The 23,309-nt window shown below is 38.8% G+C and overlaps 1 protein-coding gene across 1 annotated transcript in view; it reads right to left on the minus strand.

Annotated features, from left to right (window-relative positions):
- Positions 1-2,830: 2,830 nt before the first annotated feature.
- The window catches only part of LOC145786216 (E3 ubiquitin-protein ligase HECW2-like), a 35,505-nt gene continuing 15,026 nt past the window's right edge, over positions 2,831-23,309 (minus strand). Inside the window, exons 11-31 of the mRNA XM_082597861.1 lie at positions 21,720-21,837; positions 20,923-21,106; positions 20,038-20,087; positions 19,313-19,553; positions 19,038-19,192; positions 16,536-16,741; positions 16,099-16,220; positions 14,804-14,917; positions 11,640-11,685; positions 11,043-11,270; positions 9,210-9,337; positions 8,682-8,757; positions 8,034-8,118; positions 7,565-7,679; positions 7,344-7,469; positions 6,188-6,328; positions 5,671-5,899; positions 5,040-5,173; positions 4,673-4,800; positions 4,036-4,234; positions 2,831-3,335 (exon numbers count right to left, since the gene is read on the minus strand). Of these exons, the coding sequence (XP_082453987.1) occupies positions 3,224-3,335; positions 4,036-4,234; positions 4,673-4,800; positions 5,040-5,173; positions 5,671-5,899; positions 6,188-6,328; positions 7,344-7,469; positions 7,565-7,679; positions 8,034-8,118; positions 8,682-8,757; positions 9,210-9,337; positions 11,043-11,270; positions 11,640-11,685; positions 14,804-14,917; positions 16,099-16,220; positions 16,536-16,741; positions 19,038-19,192; positions 19,313-19,553; positions 20,038-20,087; positions 20,923-21,106; positions 21,720-21,837 (2,937 nt within the window). The 3' untranslated portion in view covers positions 2,831-3,223. The remainder of the gene's footprint in view (positions 3,336-4,035; positions 4,235-4,672; positions 4,801-5,039; positions 5,174-5,670; positions 5,900-6,187; positions 6,329-7,343; positions 7,470-7,564; positions 7,680-8,033; positions 8,119-8,681; positions 8,758-9,209; positions 9,338-11,042; positions 11,271-11,639; positions 11,686-14,803; positions 14,918-16,098; positions 16,221-16,535; positions 16,742-19,037; positions 19,193-19,312; positions 19,554-20,037; positions 20,088-20,922; positions 21,107-21,719; positions 21,838-23,309) is intronic.

A 23,309-nucleotide genomic window follows, 5' to 3' on the forward strand; every position in this document is an offset into this window, starting at 1 on the left:
CCCTTTCAGAAACTGACAAACTTTATGCTTCACACGAGAGTTCAAAGGTTAAACGAAACAAGACACGTCTTTTCAACAGAACGTCAGAAAGACGTTAAAAGTGCAACTTTTAATGAAAATAAACTACCAATTTATCGACCGGGGTTAGTTAAGTACAGCGAGATTTTGTTCTGCATTCAATTGAAAAAAATAACACTCGTTCAAAAAAAAAAACAGCAACAATTGTACACCTGCAAAACCTTACATTGTAATACCTTCAAAAAACGGTCTTTCTACAGAAAGTTGGGTTTTGTTCCGTAAGGTAGTGGAGACCCAAGTGTCTGACAGCCCCAGACAGCGAATGCTGCTATTGTTACAACGTTTCAAGGTCTGGAAATGTCAAACATAACGACTTTGCTACTTAGGGAGATGATTAGAATTTTGAGATTTTAGTCCATAAAACTTTAGTAATTTGAATTTGCCTAAAGTTGTTCGAAATCGTCAAACGAAGAAATAGTCAAGAAAACATAGGCTATGGCTTTACTGTGCTTCATGGTTGAACGTTCGAAATAGAGTTCATAAAATAGTTTATCTGCGATCAACGTGCAACGCACAAAATTCGCTTTTGAAGATATTTATCTGATTTCCAAAACAAAACACTAGGCATAATGAAGTATGTTTAATTGTTTATTACTAAGCTAACGTTTTGCATGTTCCGACAACGCGCATCCTCAGGAAGAATAAAATGTTACAATTACTTTCACAGTCTTTCAGCTATATGACGTCACCATGATTTTTTGTACGGTTTTTACATCGAGGATGTATGTTGGCCTGGTGTACGAAACGTAAGAAAACTACAAAAAAAACGCTTCAAATTGTCAAGTGACAATTGTCAGAAAAGAAACTGTCTCCTTTAAACATTTTCTGCAGCATTAGACATGAAAGGCGGCAATATTAATGCAGACCGAACTTGCATCGATCGACGTCAAACCATAAAATTTACCATTTTTTGAATCGTTTTAACGCCGCTACATCTTGAAACGATGTCAAAAAAGGCAATTTTCACTGAACGAGATAGCACCAAGCCCACCACCATGTTATCTGTCGAGTTATGATTGCAGCTTGTTTGATATAGATAAAATAATCACGATAGAGGAATTTAATTCTTGCTGCAGCCTGTTGTTGGGCTTTACAACGGTCTGATTTACAACAGAATTTAATGGGATAACCGCCCAGACAACAAAATCCGACATTTTTACATGTCAACGTCTGCAGACGTTGAATCAATGTAAAAATGTCGGATTTTGCTGTCTGGGCGGATATGCCACAACGATATATAGAATAAAGCTAATTTGAATTTTCTTGTCATATCCAAGTTTACGCCTGGTGGTAAGGACTTGATTAAGTGGATGAAAGGAAAAGTATATCGGAGCTGTGTGCGGCCTGCAATGCTATATGGTAGCGAGACATGGGTATTGAAAGAGAGTGAACTGGCAATCCTGAGCAGAACGGAAAGGTCAATGGTGAGAGCAATGTGCGGGGTGAAAACAAGGGAAAAAAAGGACTGAAGAATTGTTGGATATGCTAGAGATGAGAGAGACCATAGACCAACTGGCAAGGGCAAATGGAGTAAGATGGTATGGACATGTGATAAGGAGGGAGGAAGGAAGTTTTCTTAGAAAGGCACTAGATCTAAAGGTGGATGGGAAGAGGAAACGCGGTCGTCCAAGAAGAACGTGGAAAGGACAAGTGAAGGATGAATTTATAAAAGTCGGACTGAAGGAGGAAGATGCAAGGGACAGGGTGAAATGGAGAAAAGGGATTAAAACAATTGCTGCGCGGAAACAATCGGCCATCCCCACTAGTGGGGAACAAACCGACGATGGATTATGATGATGGAAAGGCAAGGAAGCCAATCTTCGTGTCCACCTTCCGGCATGCCAATAAGTATCTTGCCAAAGACACAGCCGCATGCTCTTGAACGGTGTCGAACCGGCGCCCTTTCGAGTGCGGAACCATAGCTTTCACCACTCGGATATGCAGCCGACGAATTTGATGGAAAAAATGAAGCCATCAGCAAGCTTTTTTTGAAAAAAGGGGAGAAACACATGTTTTTGGAAAAGTCTTGATGGCTAGTGTGGAGGCTACACCGGTATGGTTAGCGAAATACAATGCTCGCTGTTTTATAGTGAGTAGTCAGGTAGTGCTGACGCCAGGAAGATCGCTCCTTCTCAACAGGCCATGGGTTCTCAGTCATGGCGACGTAGACTTGAGGTTTTGAAACTGTGCAGGATAATGATTGGATGAAACTCAGCTTGACGTTTTGTGTGTTCAAATCTTCCGTAGGGGAAATGATTCAGCAAAAGAAACAAAAAATTTCTAATTTAACTCAGGAACTCAACAGATTTTTTGAAGTTAAAAAAATAGAGGAGTCATAGCAATGCGAAATCGTAGCGTTGAAAACACAAATGGTATATACGAGTGGAGCTGGTAATAGAAATTATAATTAAACACTCATTTTTGGCACAGAAGTGACAATGCAAAGGCACGGATTTGAATGGCCATAATTTTGTTATCCTTGTGACCACGGTTATAGGCGAATTCTTCGTAAACAATTCTTCGTAAAGCAATTCTTCGTAAGCAATTCTTCGTAAAACAATTGTTCGTAAACAGTTGTTGGTGAAATGAAATCCGTAAAAGAATTTTTCGTACAGCATTTCTTCGTATACATCAAATCTCAATTGCATGCACGAATAAATGCTTTGGGAAGAATTGTTTTACAAAGAATTAATTTTACGAAGAATTATTTACGAAGAATTGTTTACGAAGAATTGTTTACGAAGAATTGTTTACGAAGAAAACGTCGGACACCTGTGACCACATATGTGAAAAAACACACAAACTTTGGAGTCACGGTCAAAATCTTTCCTCAGCCAGACAGCAAAATACGTCATTTTTACATTGATTCGCAGAATTAACGTATAAACGAGGGATTTTGGTGTCTAGGTATAAACGATTTGGTATCACTTTTTTTCGATTTTAAACTTCATTTGATTCTTCATCAAAACTTAATCAGGCTTAGGTACGCTTCCATCGTAGGCTAATTTAATCTTACACCAGTTAAGTAGTAATTTGGCAAAAAGTTGGACATTGATAGAAATGAGACATCTTATATTGTACTATGAAAGAGCAATCAATTTAAAGGAACTTTTAAAGTAAAAATGCATAAATTTGCAAAGCAGGATCACTCAATGGCAAAGGTGCTGGTCTCTTCAACTGCGATGACCAGCTTCTCCCACAACGTTGCGAACGTGCGGTACGGAGGCAGATCGATCCGGTTGAAACAGGTATGAGCTCTGTAAAAAATATCAACAATCCACATAAAGCCATGACGCTGGTTGTGTTCGAGCTTTCTGAACTAGAAACAAGAATCTGCTTAAAAACTCTTTGACATTCATGAAGAGCATAGAAAAAAGAATGCGTCGTTTAGTCCTAATGCAAAAATTACAACAAACTGGTGTTGGTTTCGCTTTTAGCAGCATGATCGTTGTTTGCTTCACAAATGCAGATACAAATGACCAGTTTTAGCCTGATGCTGCGAGTTCGCTGTGGTAGTAGCAGTTTGCACTAGCTTTTGACGAATGATGTAAATTAGTTGTAAGGTGCAATCAGTTTACATGTAACCTCACGGCAACTCAGTCTGTGTTGCTCAATGCAAACACGTTCACAGCAACACGAAACTATGTGAGGCAATATATCGGTTGTTTGAAAATCGATCTTTTGTCTGAAAAGACGCTTGAAACAGGAGAAACATTTTTTTTTCAAATTCAACGTTTTTCTGCACGTTGGCCAGGGGAAATGGTTGTAACTTATGAAAATGCTTGCAACATTTCCAACTTGCCGTAGTAATTATTTTAAGCAAAATCAAAGATTTTTATTTCTGACATGCAAAAAACAGTAAGAAATATCCACCAGAAGTTTCCACTGCAAAAAAAAAAAAAAAAAATTGAAGTATAACTTACAGATGGAACTTTATTCACGTATACCCCAAATTACCTTGGCAAGCAGTCTCCTTTGCCCCATTTCTCGATGCAGAATCTCTTTGGGCCGTTGGGTCCCCTCAAGGCAGCGAATCCTTCGTATGGGATGCTGCTGGTGCCAGTGACGAATTGAAGCAATCGTAACCTGCGCTCGTTGTCGAACTTCTCAATTGCCAGCCAGAACCACTGGATTACCGGGTGTAGGTCGTAGTAACCTAAAGTGGCCATTGTTGAATGTGATGGCTTTCCTGACAGCAAATCAATCATTTTTTACATTGATTCAACGACTTCAGAATATAAAAAGCGGTTGATTTGATGTCTGGGTTGTTGAAGATTGGAAAACTGTTTGCTATACTTCGCTTGTGCAATGCTTCAGGGTTTCACAAAGAAAGGCATGCTTTCTTTAGTTAAACAAATTAAAAAAAAGAATGCTTCACAAAAAAGTCGATTCTGAATTTTTAAAATGACCGAAAAAGCTTCTTCCTCTACTCAATATACAATACATTGAAACCACACAGAATAAACGTCAAGCCACACCAAATTTTGGTTCGGAGATGTATTTTCACAAATGTGATAAAATGTGATGGCATCATAGCAGGACAGAATTTATGAGTATGATTTGGAGGTGAAAATTCTTTTCAACATCACCACACCTCCTCTGTATTCTGTGTGTTGTCTCCAGTCTTTGAGATCAATCTCAGCCGTCCCGCAAATGACCAGCTCGAGCTCTTGCGCGTCAAACACGGAAACGTAACGGAGATCGATTACTTCGTTGAATCCTCTGCAAATAGTCAGCAACCGTTTTGGTGGAGAAGTTACTGATTCAAACTATAAGCAACAACAAGGTCTTTAACATGATAAAAGAAACCAAAATAGCGTAAGTTGGAATTGTTGACGAGTGCTAGATGTATGGCCGAAAACGACTGTAATTTTTTGTCATAAAGGTTAATTCAAATGCAAAAGAATTAAATGGCAAATTGAAAGAAAAAAAAACATCAAAGTAACGTCAGCAAACGCAACCTGATCAACATATTGGTTTGATCGCTGGTTCCTCGTGTAATTCTCCACTTCACCATCCGATCTATATATTCTTTCTTGTTCTTTTCGGTCACTACTACATTCTTGCCATTCGGTTTCAAATCGATCTCTTCGATCTGAAAACAAAGTTGCAGTCATATAAGGAGAACACAAAAGTTGATCCTTCATCAATTTTTGCTGACAAGGGTCATTATCCGGAGTCATCAGAGTTGCCCAGCTTGACCTATCAACACACGCAAACCAAAAAAGATGGTGAAATAATTTTGAATCCACATCTAGACAAATAAAACAGAAAATAATTGTTTTTCGGCACCCAAGCATACCAAGGTTTGGACACCGATGTTTCGGCCATGAGGCTGGCAGCAGCACTGCTGATTGATGCCACAAAGGCTTAATTAGACCACTACACAGTACCAAGTGGATCGAAAGCTGTCAGTTCTCGCGACACATACAACTACTGAGAAACATTTTCTAGAGTGGATTGACTATCCACTGGCTAGAGGAGGCTACACAGATGTGGTTACTGATTTTTTTGTGCACTTTATTTTATTGTAGAAAGCATTAGCTACGACGGCCCGTATGGCTTTGTGAGCTCGATCTTTTCTGTGCCCACCTTCCCAAACATTTCCTCGTCGACAGAAAACGTCAAGTCAAGAATGTCCGTGATGTCATTATCTCGCATCCAGACCATGGACTGGTAGAACTGTTCGTCAACGTAGCGGAGATCAGACAGGTCACATCGAGATCGGAGCAGCATCTTGTACAGCGGCCGGGTGAAGAAGGCGTCGAGTAGGCAGTGATGGATGAGACACAGGCCGATGATGCGACCGGCGAAGCGAAACCTAAGAGAACGAAAGACCTTAGTTCAATAACCACTCAAGTCATTTTTTTTTTTTATTTGGATGAGTGCCAAATTATGTCGGTTTACGATCTAAGAATGTTGTGGTGAAAAAACTTTAAAATTCGCTTTCAACAGTAAAATGAATTAAAGATAAAAAAGTGTTTCGGTGGAAAATCGAACGACATAGACAAACATTTAAGTGGCAACCACCAGAAAAACGTCTGCAGACGTTAAATCAGTGTAAAAAAAATACTGGTTTGCAGGCTGGATAACGAAACGATAAACTCACCATTCTCTCGGGTGATCAACAAAGGCAGACAGTGGGTTGATTTGTACAGTGTATGTGTCCACAGCGGAATATTCGAATAAACCATAATAGGGATTGAACAGCTCTCGTGATATGAGGAAGAAGAACTCTCGAGAAGGGCCACTGCAATGAAGACCGGAATTTTATTAATGCCAAAGCATTCTGTAGTCTCATAAAAAAAATAAAACACGAGTAATGCTTGAAAAATATACATTTTTATATGAAAAACTACAATACAGCTGCTACTCGATTAACAGAAGTATTAAAGGCCTACTAAATGAAAATTTCAAACGGGAATTAAGCATTAAAATGCGTAAACTGAACACTCAAGAATACATTTCATAAAAAATTAATGAAAAAAAATTGTTTTCAATGGCGCTGGCAAGGCGCAAACTCCAGTGTTTCATTTATTTTTTTGCAAAATGATCAAGAAGTGGAAAAACTGCTCGAGAATACGTCACCAGCGACTAGCAGTAGCTGTAGCGATATCAAAAGTCTTTTCGCGCGTTGGTTGGAAAGTTCAGAGGTGTTGCGTTCCAAGAATTTTCACATTGATTCAAGGCCTGGACACGTTGAATCCATGTAAAAAATGCTGATTACTCCACGCCTTCTGAATTGCCTAGCTGAAATCGTTTCACATGCCTTTGTAGAATTTGCCTTCAAAAACTTGCTTTTTTTTACATTGATTGAAGGCCTGAATACGTTAAATCTATGTGAAAGAGGTTGATTTACTGTTTGAAGAACAAGATCTGCCATTTGAAACTCACGCAGTAAAAACTCTTGCCCGATCAGCTGATTGCTAGTCGCCGGTGACGTAGACTGCATAATCGCACGCTTCGCTTTTCAAGCCCATTCCCGTTTTGAAAGCTCAGACAAAAGCACGCGTGAAATGGTGATCAGACCGCAATGGGGCCAAATTTTTTTCAAAATTGTTTTATGGTAGCATGTTAAACACAAAGAACGTGGAAAATCGCCAAGTTGGGTTTTTCCTTTAGTATGACTTTAACTAGTTCAACAACTGTGTGAATACTGACGGAGGTTGGACAAAATATCCAAAACAGAGTCAAGTTTACTCTAGTATTTATATATTAAGGTCATCAAAGCATCATGTCAATATCATAACTTTTGGCCCATATACCTGTAATCCAGACCTTCTTCTCCGACAAAGGAGATGAAGAGCTTATTTCTCTGTAATTCTTTTCGTTCAAAAGCCATGACCTTTCGGAATGCTTCTTCTAACAAAGTTTCACGATGAATGGACAATCTGAGAATAAATATTTACAATTAAATACAGCGGAAAAATGAAATACAATCAGTGAGATTCGCATTACGCTTAAAACAAATTCGAAAGAAACTCACTTGATTTTTCCAGGACCTTGCCCGTATCCTTTCTGTTCTAGTTTTCGGTAAAAGTTTCTCAGTTTGGAGTCGAAGTTGCGTAGGAGGGGGGTAGCGGCCCGCATGCGGCCGATAGCTGCATGAGAATAAAAACTTTACTTGAGCACTGCTTTCAACATCAGCTGATATACAAGCCGCTAAAAACAGTAGATCTATATAACTCAGAAGATGCACCCAAAGTCCGTTTATATTACGACATTTCGAGCACGGAATCAAGAACAATAGTAAGTCATGGCTTGCGCTACAGAAAAACCACACCATGGTATAAACGACTTGACTTCTATGGATGAAGATTCCAAACAATCGCTAAGCAACGGGTACTCTGATACCTAACGTGACAATACGAAAGCGGAGAAGCGTTAATCCCAGACACCAAAACTGACGGATTTTACTGTCTGGGATGTTAAAGTAGCCGTAATTCCATGAATACCTGGTGAAGAACTTGGTGAATTATTCCTCGGGGTGTGGCTGTCTGCAAGTGTGTGCCGTTCAGCCAACACTGACGCGTGTTGCTCCTGCAATGTACAAGCAACACTGATCACTTTCGTAAAGTTGGTCTATGTAACCTCTCCCAATGGTGTACCGCCAGAACATAACGTCATCATTTAGCAGAAAATTTTAAAACTATATTTTTGTAGTCAAAGATTAGATAGATAGAATTTAAAATACAAATGCACGAAAATATTATATAAAAAATACACACACACACACGCACACACACACACACACACACATTGAAACCTTCAAAGTACAGAAAAGGTGAATACCAGTCATGCGCAGGAAAATGTTATTTTAGCTTATAAAGTGTTGATATAAAATGGTGTAGCAACTTCAATCAGAAAAGCAGGTGATTAGACGTGTTAGCAACGTGTTATAATAATAATAATTTGAAAATTCACCACTACTGTAAATACGGTATGCCCGATTGCCGGCTGGAAAAACCAACACTGTTGCAGCGATTTAACGTAACTTAGCAAAGAATGAATACAAAGCAATTCATTGATCGAATACGAATGGCAGGAAGAATATAAACCCGTCACCTACGCCCATGACCGGCAATGGAACAGACGTCACTCACCTGAGGGACAACAAACGTCATAATCTCACTCTCGAACAAACTCAGCATGATATTGAGCTGCATGCTGTTTCCGTACCTGACGATAAGAAACCGCGTTCAGTTTGAGTCAATCAACAGCTCCCGTGTTAGAAGTCCCGGTGGACAAGGATACCACAACTTTCTACGTTTTCACAGCAAGATAAAGTAACTCTTTTTACAATGATACGACGCCTGATGACATTCTATCAATGCAAAATGAGCCGGTTTTGATTGCTGAGTAAGTTAAGTGAGCGACAGTTTTGTCCAAAGTAGATTTAAGGGCTCCCACCTTAGGCCCAACTAAAAGCAAGACACTACGCCGTAAATACTAAGTATATTTTAATGCCGTAAGTATATTTTTTCAGGTATAATTGGAATACTTTTATTTCCAAATCAGTAAAATCAAATAGCAATACATTAATAAGTCTGTCATTAAGATCAAAAACTGGGCAGTACAAGCTAACCTAACTGCGTTTGAAATGGTATTGACAAAGCAAGCAAAATGTTTACCTTTCCAAAGCTGACAGTTCATCAGTTCGTATGGTGTTGATCTTGTGTTTGAGCGACTGACTTGTAGCAACAGCTGGGTATCGCTCCTTGAGAATGTCCATGATATTGGGTTGCTTCAGAAAGGCAACCTGAAAATAGGGTTTACAAACACCCGCAAATGATCGCTTCTCCCAGACAGGAAAATCGCTTTTTACCGCCTTAAAAGCCACAGCGACAGCAATGTCGCTTTTTGCATTGAGTCAACGTCTGCAGACGTTGTATCATTGTAAAAACAACAGATTTTGTTGTCTGGGCCAGTCAGTGAATCAGTCCTTTTTGCATTGATTCAACGTTTGTAGGCCGTTTATTGAAGGTCTTCACGATCTGGTTGATTTTATTTCGCGTTATTGGTTGCTCACGTTTACCTCTGTCGGTGCCAGGAAAGGTTGAAACAACAATGTTAAATAAGGGCTGGGTCTTCTGGCTAAAACATACATCTTTCTTCGTTAAATGGAGTAATTCTTCCACCGTTTCAACGCCTGCATAACTATTAATTAAGATTGGCTTTGGGTTTAAATTCGTTCTTCATCTTCATCCATTCAGTCGTTTACGACTCTCGGTCACTCTATGTCTATACGTCATCTTTCTCCACATCTCTCGATCCCACGCAGCCTCCTTCAATTCATGCACTCCCATAACACTGTCATTTACAATTGTGTCAAGCCATCTTGTTTTTGGGCGCCCCCTTCCTCTTCCTCCGCTGACCAAACCAAGGATGATGTCTTTTTCCATTGATTTGCTTCTCATTATGTGGCCAAAATATGAAAGTTTCTGCCTGACGATTCTAGCTTCTAGGGATATGTCCGGTTTAATTTGTTCGAGAATTTTCTCATTTGTTATTTTGGCTGTCCAGTGTCCAAGGAACACGCAGTAATCTTCTCCAACACAACAATTCAAATGCGTCAATCTTTCTTCTGTCTGTTTTGTTCATTGTCCATGTTTCGCATCCGTAAGTTGCAATTGGGAATATAATAGTTTTGATCAGCTTCTTTTTTGTTTCTAATTTTATATCCTTGCTCTTCCAAATGCTATTCATTCCAACAAATGCATCTCTTCCCAGCGCTATTCTTCTCCTTATCTCTGGTGAGTTATTAGAGTCCCAGCTTATTTTTGAGCCTAGAAATGTGAATTCATTCACTGTTTCAATTTCTTGATTTTCGATCTTGATATTTATGTTATCTGCTTTACCAGTTGTTATAATTTTTGTTTTTTTGATGTTGAGTTTCAATCCAGCCCTTTCACTTTCCTTTTCACTTTGATGATTAAGTCTTCAAGATCTTGTGCGTTCTCGAACAAAAGGGTAGTGTCATCTGCATATCTCAAGTTGTTTATAATTCTGCCACCGATTTTCACTCCTATATTGGAATTATTCAACCCTGCTCTCCTCATGACCATTTCTGTCTAGCTCTAGCTCATATTAAATAGAGAAGGAGATAAAATGTACCCTTGGCGTGTTAAATTCGTACATGCATTTATAATGAAGTTACACAGTTTTGGAAAAATTGTTACACAAAAAGTGCATAATGAAAACTCTTTAGCCTGTTTAAATTTTCTGTTATATTCAAGCTTGTAAAGTTGAACATGTGGATTAAATGATATAGAAAGCAAGAAAGCTAATCTTCGTGTCCACCTTCAAGCATGCCATTCACTGGCGGTAACGACAATGTGGCACGCTCCCAGGATGAGTCGAACCGGTGTCTCTTGAACGTTGAACACCTTCTTCATACGACCATACAGGGAGGTTTGAAAGCTAAAGCAATTATCTTGAGCTCGATTCCTTTCAAAAATACTCACCACTTTCTCATTGTAAGTTACAATGTTCTCTTCTTCAACGGTGAGATTCTCCAATCCCGCAGACGTCGTGAGTGAGAGTTCGCTTGCTAAAGGTTCGCCTATCACGCTGGACCGTGCGGACAGGGTGTTGTCAGGTCTACGAGCCACGGAGGGGGCGTCGCCAGGCAACGGGGACTGCACCGGCAAGCGTTCTCCATCAGTAGTCTCCGTCGATGTAGAAGAGCCAGGCTAATAAATACAAAGCGCACTCCATAAGCAAATGATTAAGAAGCAGAAGACTGAGATTGCCGACACAAGTTCTATATTTACATTGTTTTAACGTCGTTAGACATTCTTATCATCTTTTATGATTTTTCAGATCATGGACATTTTTAATCAAATTTTAAAACACCGTTGCTTGAGTGACAGAGAAAAATTTGAAGACACTTCTGTTAGAAAAATAACGTTTTTTTCACATTATTTAATGTTTATATAGATTGAATAAATGTAAAAATAACGCAACTTGCTAGCCGGGGTACCAAAACCATAACAAATCTTAACAAGCCAGAAAATCAGTAAAAGAACTGATTTGCTGGCTTTGAAAAAAAAGGAATTTACCTGTGACTGCGTCGACGACGACGTTGCTTCTTCGTAAAACGGAAGCCTAAATGTAGGAGAACGTCAGTTTAACGTATGGAGTTCATTGATTAGTTGCCGATAGCAACAGATGTTCAAAGAACACAGTTGTCATCTGCATTTCTTCAACGCTCCCAGGCTTTGCGCTGATTAGAAATTGTCAAAATTGTAATCTACTTCACTTTCATCGACCCTGTAACGACTGGAGACGTTAAATTTAAGGGTCTTGGACTTGAACTCTGTTAGTGCATTACATTTTTACACCACACAAATGAAAAAAAAACTCGTTGTTTATAAAGCTATGCTTTAAATTAAACCCTCAGCCTGGCAACAGATATATCGGAAAAAACCTTCATGTGCGTAAATGTGTCGCTGCTTCGGGCAACAGCTTTGGCACAACTGAATAATATCTCAAATTCTTCAATTTTTAGACTAAATATCAAAGACTTTGCTTTCAATTGACAGGATCTATTAAACGTTCGTAGATTGCTGCTGTTGCCTATCGCGAATGATACCAAGTAAAAAATCTCACTCTGTAAATGATTCAGTAAAACAATTGAAACTCCAGGTGATAACGTTGACTGACAACCCAGGCAGAAAATCAAGAAACTGTGTTTGCTGACTGGCAACATTGTCTTGGAAGTTCTGTTAATTGTCTGAACATGAAAAAGAGAATAGCGGCTGTAATCTTTTATCTTAACATCTAACGTTCAGAGTTGTAGTTCTTGCGACTGATGTCATTTTGTTTTGAGTTTGAAAAATGGATAGTTCTTTCATATCGTGCAGTGGCAGTGGCGGCATCAGGAAAATGCACAAGTTTTAGAAACTTTTCCACATTCTAGCTTTCGAACAAACGGAATTTTTGTCAAAGAATTAGTTAAAAGCGACGGTTTAGACATGTCTCAGGCAAGGCTGTGGAGTCGAAGAGTTTGTGGCGTCCCAGACAGCAAATCAACCGTTTTTTACATTTTGCAGACGCAGACGTTTAATCAATGTAAAAAATGATTGATTTGCGTCTGGGGTGTGCGGAGTCGGCCAGTTACAAACCGAGGAGTCGGAATCGTTTATTTTTCACCCGACTCCACAGCTCTGGTTTTCAGAAAGGAAGATATGACTACTTCAGGAAAATTACAAATTAGAAGCGTCTGAGTATGGTCGGGTGGGCGACACGGCGATTCTGGGCATGACAAGTGAACTGGCCAAAGACTGTGAGGGTTCAGAGTGGAAAATCAGTACCGGTACAGCGATTTTAAAAAAGCTGAAGCCCGTAGACAGAAATGTACATTCTCTTCTCCATTCAAGAAAGTTATTCTCATCCAAATACGACATTTTGACAGTCAACTATCCCACTTTTGCGTGAATAATTTTGTTACCAAATATTTCCGCGAGTGAAGCAACGAATGCCTTACCAAATAGCAAATCAGTCGTTTTTTTTACATTGATTCAACATCTGCAGACGTTGAATCAATGTAAAAACCAACTGATTTGCTGTCTGGATTGTGGCACACATACGCAACTGATCAGGCAAAACGTCGCCACCTTGTAACAGTTGACACGCTTTGCTGGAGCTATGCAGACGACACAGTGCGGAAATAATACAATAAAGTTTCAATGACCCACAAAAACTATCACAGGAAATAATGAAAAGCAAGATCATAGCAAATAGCGCATCTCCCCTCAGATAGTGCTCAGTAAATCGAGGTGGGCAACTTGTTATTGTCTTACAAGTCGAGCATGGGCATATGAGACGTGGGTTTGGTAGTAGGCTACATGGCTACAGCATGTAGGAACTTTATATTCTTCGCCATGGCTACCTAGAGATACGGCCAGATCTGTCACATTTGGCAGATTTTTCCAACTTTTGGCGATTGTTTGAATGAATTTTTCTAAAAATTATATTTTTACGCCTTCTTTTCTGTCTTCCCCAGATGACACAATGGGTTTTAACATCATCAGATGTTGAAAAACAAAGACAATTTAATTTCGAAAATTTCAGCGAGACTATTACTTTCTCAACAACAGTCTGATTGAGCGCTTTTCAACTTACTTTTTCTCATTTTCTACTGCTTTCCCAAGGCCACAAAAAGCTTTCATATTATTACGACACAGCAAAAAGAAAAAAAATCTCATAAAATGTCAGTCAGACACTAGTAGTAGCGGTAATCAAAATCTTCAAAATGTGACAAATCAGGCCGCATCTCCAGGTGGCCATGTCTTCGCGGAACCACATCTGGCGAGAGCCTTCGTTTTTTTGTTTTTTTTTACAAAACCCACTTTGGCAACGACTGGGCTTATCAATGATAATTCGGTTGTAACAACACAGCAACGTATATCGAAGTTGCAATGATGTAAAATTTGGCTATTTTTGTCTGGCCGAGACATTTTGGAAGATGTTGTAATCATACCTGACAAGCCGCTGTTCTGTTATCAGTGTGATTGCAATGATAAAACACCGGGAACTACGTTTTTTTTACGTTTATTATCACTAAATCAAATCGCATTAATTGATCGTCTGTAATTTGTGTAAACAAACGTCAGAGTGACAATTTCAATCACTCACGAGTTGGGGAGAAAAGTTCTTTTTGAAGTTAATTTTTGTTTATCCCAGACAGCAAATCAGTCGTTTTTTACTTTGATTCAACGTCTGCGGACACTGTCTGGCATCAGCCATACATCAACAACTGGCTACCCTATCCAACACACATGTGTGTCGCTCGCTGACTATTATTTATTAATGGTTGAAAAGTGTAAACTTACTCAAGTAAAAAGAAAAACAAAGATACGTCGAGTGGGTATATTTGTACAAGAATTAAGAAGAACTAGATAAACACAGGGGGAAATTCATACGCAAACGACAATGTTGCTTTAGCATTGGGACAATGTTGTCAGGCGTAAAATTATTCAAGTCACTGCAGACTTTAAAAATGTTTCGATTTCGGCAAGTTGAAGCAAGGGGGTATCCCAGACAGCAAATCTGTCCTTTCTTACATTGATTTAACGTCTGCAGACGTTGAATCAATGTAAAAAAAACATTGATTTGCTGGCTGGGATACGGGGAAGGTAAATTCTTTATCAGGGCAAATTAATGACCGAAAACGAACGTAAATTAAAATAGTTTTACGTTTTTTAAGAGAGGGACAACTAACCTTGGATCAAAGAAAGTGGTTAGACGGAGATTGTGGTCCACGAAATATGAACTTCCCTTGGTGTCCGTCTTCATTTCCCAGCCTTTCGGCAGAGGCTTTGAAGTATCCCGGAAACTGGAACGAAAAGATATCATTATCCGACGAGCAAGAATTGGCATTTTTTATCATTTCTTCGTCCCTAGACGTTGTGACAATGTCTTAAACCAAAAAAATACTCAATTATTGCCATCACCCAAAAGCAAAACGTAAAAAAACGACTGATTTGCTGTCTGAGTCATTTAGCATTGAACAATAAGTGTAAAGATTCATGCAAATTGCGTCGTTCAATGGCAAAAGATGAATAAACAATAAATGCTATTAATACCACAAAAAGTTCTCAATGCCAAGCAAAAAAGCCAAGCAGAGCAAATTACATCAAACTCAGTGACTACTTTTTAAAAACCTCTATATCCTGTTTCATCCCTGCTGGGGATCATCAGAAGCAGAAGGTCATGAAAAATATGCAAATAAATCAGTAAAATGCCATTAATACTATTTTCAAGTATTTCCGATTTATTATTTTTGCATATAAAGGTAAAACAGGCTGTAGACTCTAAAACGTTTTTTGAAAAAAAAAACGTTATAAAAAAAAACTAAAACTAAAAAAAAACTAAAACTAAAAAAAAAACGTTTTTTTTGATATAATTCGTTTTGTGGAGAAGATACGGCAATGAAGTCTCTTAAGAAGGTATAAGAAAACGGCCCTTGTTTCGTCTTCGTCGGAACTTTCCAAGTTAGCCAAATGGGTCTCATTCTCAACTTTCATTATTTTTACTTTTCTTAGCTTTGTAGTAGTAATGCAAGGTAAATTTGCAGCAACAGCTCTACTGACGGAAAAAACTGAACTTATAGCAACACCTCAATGTGCATGCGAAATATCGTTTTTTTTTTTATATAATTCGCTTTGCGAGGAAGATACGGCAATGAAGTCTCTTAAGAAGGTATAGGAAAGCGCCCTTCTGCGCATTTTGACACCAATTTCGTCTCTCTACCATATTCCGTTACCGAGTTACGGAAAATGCCCTATTTTTAGCCCCACACGAGTTTCGACCACGCGGTGCCACATCTAAATGACGTCATAATGGAATAAAAATTACATTTTTCAAATCAGTGTCCAAAATCCCATCATACGCAAACCCGAACGTTTTTAATTTTAAAAGTGTGGAAAAAATGAAACACCCTACTGTAGAGGTTTTTAGAAAGTAGTAACTGAATGAATACGTTGAATCAAAATTGATTACGGCATCAAAACCTACCAATTTATGAATTTCACCAGATCCTTGTTATGTTGGTACTCAAAAAAGTGGCTTTTGTCTCTGTTGATCTTGGCGATCATGTATTTGATGCTGGAACTTGACATGTACAAGTTGTATGCTTCCTAAAAAGGGAAGATAGTGAGTGTGTCAGAAATTGAGATCAAAACATATTTTAAACCCTATTGACGCATAATTAAACAATTACGCTAATAGTGGTGGTAATTAACTCGGAAAGTCGTTTGGATAAAATTTATGTAAAGGATTTAAGATTTTTTAACCACTGCACCTCCCTCAATAACTTGGTGCACATGTAACTTTAAAAATTAGTTTAGATCTTGGTAAAAAAAAATTAGTCAAACTGTTGTTCAATTATTATTTAACGAAATTAAAAACATCACGGTTGTGCGTGAAGAAAAAGAAAACACGTCTATACTCGCCTCGTTAGTGCTTATCTTCATGACAAACTCAGGGTGATTAATGAAGCAAAAGCCAGGTGTTTTAGTCAAAGCTTCGCTTTGAGGGTTGCTTTGTGAGCTGGCTTCCTGAGTGGTAGCGCTTGAACTCGCCGCTTGGGGCTTGGCCGAATGACTGGGGGAAGACTTGCGTATCGCATCTTTACGTAGAAGTATTTTTGGCTTAGTTTCTGCAGAAATAAAGCAAGTAATGCGTTTAATAAAGGCATTTGGATTTTTAACGAATCTAGGATTAAGCTTACTGGATGTTTTAAACGAGTGAAGGCAAAAAAGACAATCTCGTCTATTTTAGAGAATGCTAGACTTGCTCCACGTGAACGTCTTTCCCCACAAACTGATATAAAATATTAAAATAACAGCAGTTTTATTTTACGTTACCTGCGACCCAAGACAGTGCACTGCGAATCACACAACGCAAAATGCGACCAGAAACAGTAAAAAAGGGACATGTAGCCATTGATTCAACTGCTCCTGGTTACTTTGGTATGTTGTTAAGTATGTTGCCGAAACACAACCACGTGCTCTGGTGTGGTGTTAAACCGACATCCTTTCGAGCGTGGCGTAAGCGTTCTCACCACTCGGCCAAAGAGTAGTGGAAAGTTTACCAAAGAATGCATGTTTCTCGTAAGATGCAATAAAAATAAATTGATGAAATCAGCATACGAATTGCATGGCCAACACCACCAGTCAAAGTGAGAGGCTTGCGTAAACTTTTGCTTTCCACTAAAACTATACGGAAAAAAAATAACAACACATGTTTTTGGAAAAGTCTTGATGGCTAGTGTGGAGGCTACACCGGTATGGTTAGCGAATCACAATGCTCGCTGTTCTATAGTGAGTAGTCAGGTAGTGCTGACGCCAGGAAGATCGCTCCTTTTCAACAAATCTAAACACGTTAAGTTAACCGTCGATCATAGCTTGAGCATGAAAGCTAATAAATGCTGCTGAAGCTTCTTGTTAGTGTGGTTTGAAAGCAAGACATTGAAATTTGAACGCTGTCCTTTTGTGGTGAGATGGAGCTTATTGCTGAAAAGTCAGCAGCAATTGTTTCGGAAGCAAACAAATTAGGCAATCACGTTATTTGTTGCAGTGCAACAACAGCAGCATGGCGCAATGTTGGCGATCAGCCTTACAACTTCCTGCTGCTAATTTGAGCCAAGTGCTCAAACCATTCACATTGTGACTCGGTTTCACAGGAGCTTACCCCATCTTAACCCTGCCAGCAAATTAGTCTTTTTTAACATTGATTTAACGTCTGCATACGTTAAAGCAACGTTAAAAAGGACTGATTTGCTGAGAAAGATACAAACTATGGTCCTTGTTCAGCAGCACAAAAGCTTAAAATTATTATGAATCATTGGATAGATGAACCAAATGCAAGGATTGGTAATGAAATTAAACGTAGCAACCCTTGATGATGGAACTAAAAACAGCTCGTGCTTCAACGGAGCGTTAAATTTGATCAAGTATTTTTGAACTGCATGTAAGGTCCACATTCCAGAACAGAAAGAAAATTGTGTACGAAGCGCTGATGCAACCGCTATGAGCTAGTTGATGTTACGTTTAGAAAACTAGGACGTAAATAATCATTAAATAAAATTGCATACAACTCAAATAGCTGATTTGACATATGATGAGTATTTGATGGGAAAAACGTGCTCGAAGACCAACCAAACCGATTTATGAATATGTTTTTCTGTTTTCGAAAATCCTTTTTTTCTTATCTATTCAATTCTTTTTCTTTCGTCATTGACTTGACAAATATAATTTGCAAAAACTCTCCAAAATAATCATAAAAAAGAAAGGTAGTAGCTCATAATCTGATTATAACCATTAATCATAGAGGAAAACTATCCAATCTAGAAACCTTTTTGAATGTGCACGAAATTTATCGCGAAGGTTAAACCAACCTTTAATAGGCCATTCAAAACCTCAAAGTCTAAAAACGCATAGTCGAGATCACCGCACTTGAGCCTTACGCTTACGTTCCTTGATAACACATTTTACGAAACGGTTTCTGCAATTCGCTTCTAGTTGGCGCAGTAGCATAGTTATTTATTTCTGTAGAAATCCATGACTTTACATATAGTGTGGAGGGCTGGAGGTAGACTTGCTCTTAAGCGTGCTCTTTACAAAGTAAACGCATTTTTGTCGCATTTATGTTGCATATACAGTATACGTGTCGTGAATGTTTCTTCTTTGAGCGGAAAGAAATATAAGCCAGCAAGTGAGCAGCAACACAGTATACAACTAGCTTAGGCTTTACAAAAGAGAGTTAGCTTTGCTGTAGCCCAAGCAAGAAACTGAGACACATGGCACGACTTGACATTTAAGTTTAATGTAAACAAACGACAAATCAAATCGAAAGTTTTCCGCTTTCACGGAAAACCTGACCTTTTAAACTGTTTTGCAAAAAAATAAACTTTCATCTTTCACATCATACCCTCTGAGCCTGTGATTTCTTACCTGGAGTTGGAGGTGAGGTGGTGGCCACGGCAGCTTGAGATGACCCACTAGGGCCAGGAGAGTCTCTGCCTTCTCCAGAAGCACGGCTGATGCCATCAGATGCAGGTTCGTCTATTACACGATGGTGTCTCATGACCCTCTTTATACTTTGATATCTGTCAGCAACGGTGCAAGTTATGATACTCAGCGAGGCAAAAAAGTGAATATGTGACACAACACGGTTAAAAGTGGGGCTAAAATTTGTAAATTGTACTTTGATGGTTAAGTTCACACACCTCCGCATGACTCTTTCATAGTTGTGGTCGTTTTTCACGGAGTTGTAGCGCCTTTGACGCTGCAGTTTTGACGTCGCTGTGGGAGGCATGGCCTCCAAAAGTGCACCGTCACTCTCTGGGGGAGAAACTGAGTCTTTAGAGCTGCCTGGCTGGGTGAACTGTGGACGCTCCATCTGAGTCTCATGATTGGTGTGGTCTATGTAAAATACCCGGCCATGTCTGTCCCTGCAAGCTTCCCAGTCTAAAATTTGCAAAATCGTTGAGTCAAAACAGTGAACTGTATTTCTGTAAGTCAACGTTTGCGTTGACCAACAAATAACGTCATGTGATGATTCTGCGTTGGGTTTCGTTGCATTTATGCAAAACACCAATTACGATTCTTTTTCTGTCGGTTTATTTGGTTTAGGCCAACTCTATTACCAACTTCGTATTCCAAGCAAAAACAAGACAAAGCAAATGAATCAGCATATTCATAATTCATAAGAACTAAACATGTTGCAGCAGTCAATTGGCAGAAAAAACTACTTGCCGCTGAAGAAATTTTGGAGCAATGTATGTTTGAAACACCTAACGGCACACAGTGTCTCACCACTCTCACGGAACGTTGTGAAGGTACACTTGACAACGCCGTAAACTGACGTTATCATAAGGTAACTCAAAAACATAAAACTTTCAATGTTAAATAATTCAGACATCTTGAAACTCAAAATTCAACAGGTACATACCGGGCGGCAACCCTTCCTGTGAGGGTTCGTCGTTCATGTCTGACGAGTCACTGTTCAAATAAAATCAAGATTGAAAAACTGTTCGCACCTCGGTCACAGCGTGGGAAGACAGAGTCACGTGTTAAATGCATTGGACGCGGCGACGACGACTGTTTTCAGTTCGCCGCCGAAAAGCTGTCACCATGAAATTCTGGCACATTAATCAGATGTGAATATAACTTGTCTTTCCCACCATGTTCACATTGAAGCGACGAAAACCAAACAACTATTTTAGCTGGCAATACACCGCGTGTGTAACCACATCCATGCAATTTAACGATGGAATTATCAGCATAATGTTGTCATCACAGTGCAACGAACTGAACATCCTTGTCAAGACACGACAACTCACGCATGTGGTGCAGATCGTTATCACAGTAGTTAAAATTTAGGTTCTTGCAAACTCAACCAAATCTTATCAAAGTTTCTTTTTTGCATGGATGAGGAATTGTTTTGCTGAAATTAACCGGGAAGTGTCAACTGAGGCGTTGTATGATTTGTGAGAGTGGCAAATTGCGTCAAATAAACGTCCTTTCTTGTCTTTGTGTAGGTGGTTGTGGCTGTGTAAAATGTTATTACTGTTTACCGTGAAAATAGTCATAACTTTTGTTTATGCTAAATTTGAGTGATTTGTTGCACTTTCTAAGTGTTTACCTGGGCATCAATACCGATACATACATTGAATTGATAAAGCAAGAAATGGTAAAATACCCTAGCGGTGCTAGCAATGACACCACACAATGATCAACCAGTATGCAAAAGTCGCCTTTTTACATCGTTCCAACGCCTTGTGATCTTGTAACGACGTAAAAAAGAAACTCTTTCTGGCTGCCAGCTTGTTATTACCGGCTTGTGATCCTCGGTCGTCGTATGGTGCTTCCTGTCAAACGGGACCCTTGGGGTAAAGACACTCCCTCGTCTGTAGTTGTTAGGTAATTTGCTGGAGTACGTTTTTGCAACTTGTTCTTGTTCGTTTCATCTTCTATGAAAGCTGCTGTTGATCGGGCGGGAAAGCTCGTCAGTGTCAGCCCTGTGATTGTTTTACGGCAAAAAAGTTAAATGCAACTCTTTTTTGCGGTTGTCTGCAGCGTACAAGATAAACGCTGTGTTGCGGTTCTTTGTAAAAAAAAAAGCAATCAAATGAATTACAACCATCAGCTCAAAGCAAAAAACAACCCACACATCCAAAATGCCGAATTGTTTCTTCTATTTGATGACTAGTAGTGGATTGACCAGTTCATTATCAATTAGTGCCATCTTTCTTAACAGATAATAAATTATTCACCTTCAAATGCAGCACAATTTGTTAATCACATGCTGCAATCGGATACTGCTCAATTAGTTCAGTTCCACAAGTTTAATTTGTAAACAACAAACCTCTTACATCTTTTCTATGTATTTTTGTTTCAATTTTCGTTTGGAAAGTTTGTTTCAATTTCACTTGTAAAATCCATTGTTAATAAATGGGAAAATTTTGTTTTTGAAACAACCGTGTGAATAGTTGACTCAAACAAAAATAACTTATTGAGTAAGTTACTAAAACCCTTCGTTGCTTCAACCAGCAAAATTGCTTTTGTTACATCGTTTCAACGTCGTCAAAAGATGCAAAAATAGCAATTTCTATGGATGTGGAGTTTGCTTACCTGACGAAAGATGCATAGGAGAGTTATGGGAAGAAGTTAGTCTGGTTTTCGAAAGAGAGACAGGAAGCGAGGACCTTCTTCGGAATATAGCACCAATGGGATTGGACGAGGAAGAAGACTGTAATGAAAAATCAAAAAATAAAACTTGCAGCAAATTGACAAAGAAAATCAGCATGTTCAATTCAAACGTACTGTACCAGTACTCCGCGTACCACATGCATGCCATATGTTGAGGACAATAATTCTTGAGCGTTTCAAGGCACTGATACGATGAATCATTTTTACATACTAAGAAACTAAAATGGAAATTTTCCAACTTGGCAACCAGTTCATTTTTACATTGATTCAACGTCTGCAGACGTGATGTTGACTCAATGTAAAAAATGAACTGATTTACTGGAATGTAAAAAGAGACGGATGTACTGAATGGGTGCAATGCTTCACCAATGCTTCAACATCACCACGTAAATTACCTACTGCAACACAAATAAACATAACATCTAAGTGTACGCAACTTGTTATGTTGCAGTCAGACGACCATTTACTGACAATTAGATATAAACTTTAAATTCAAAAAGTTACATGTCTCTCCTTTAATTTTGCATAATTTTGTGGTTTGCACTTTCAAGGGGTTATTACGGTTGCTTAAATGGTTCTACCCAACTAGAACCTAGCCAGAAAATCGGATCTTTTCAACATTGAGTCAACGTCGATCAAGCTTTTGTACCAACTTAGAACTTGGAAAGACATTGTATCAGACAAAAAGAAATGTAATTGTACAACCGAACAGGCGAACACTTTGAAACGTGACTGAGCCACACTACATGCTGAAATCTGTAAATGTGTATCAGAATCAGAATGACAATATAAAAAATCAAATGCTCTGTCTTATAACGGTATTAAGGGTATAATTTGGCAAAAAATACTTTTGAAAAATAAACTTGCTGAAAGGTATCTTTTATGTGCATTATCCAACAGGCATTGTTGCACAGCAAAACCCCCACAGAATGAGATCAATCATTAACAGAGTGAAAGTGTGTGCTTTCTATGTTGTTTCTGTTAGATTGCGATGGACTAACTTATCAAAATCTCGTATCTCTGTTTCTGATTTTAATGAGAGAACAAAAAATGACGCCAATGCTTAAGATCAAGAAAAGAATTTTCACAACTTAGTGTAATTCATTTTAAGAGTCGATTTCGCTATAGTAATAGCATCTTCAGCTAGCACATGTGAAAAAGAAAGTTTGAAAAATACGTATAAAACGAACATATAAAGCAAACACCGATGTTATCTAATCAACACGCATAAAAATTCTATTTTAAATAGATGGTTACATAATATTAAAATCAAAAGCTGCAAGCCTAAACCTTAAACGGTGTTCTGCCCGGAATAGCCCGTTTCGGTGAGTCCGATTCGGTGAGTCCGATTCGGTGAGTCTGATTCGGTGAGTCCGATCCCTTAACGGGGGATTTTTTCAATTTTTTTTTTTAATTATTGGGGACCGTAGCCTAATTATCATTGCCGTTTTAGGGTTAGGGGTTTGGGGTTAGAGGTTAGGAACTCACCGAATCGGACTCACTGAATCGGAC

This window comes from Aplidium turbinatum, chromosome 17, assembly GCF_918807975.1.
Source record: "Aplidium turbinatum chromosome 17, kaAplTurb1.1, whole genome shotgun sequence".
Classification (NCBI taxonomy): domain Eukaryota; kingdom Metazoa; phylum Chordata; class Ascidiacea; order Aplousobranchia; family Polyclinidae; genus Aplidium; species Aplidium turbinatum.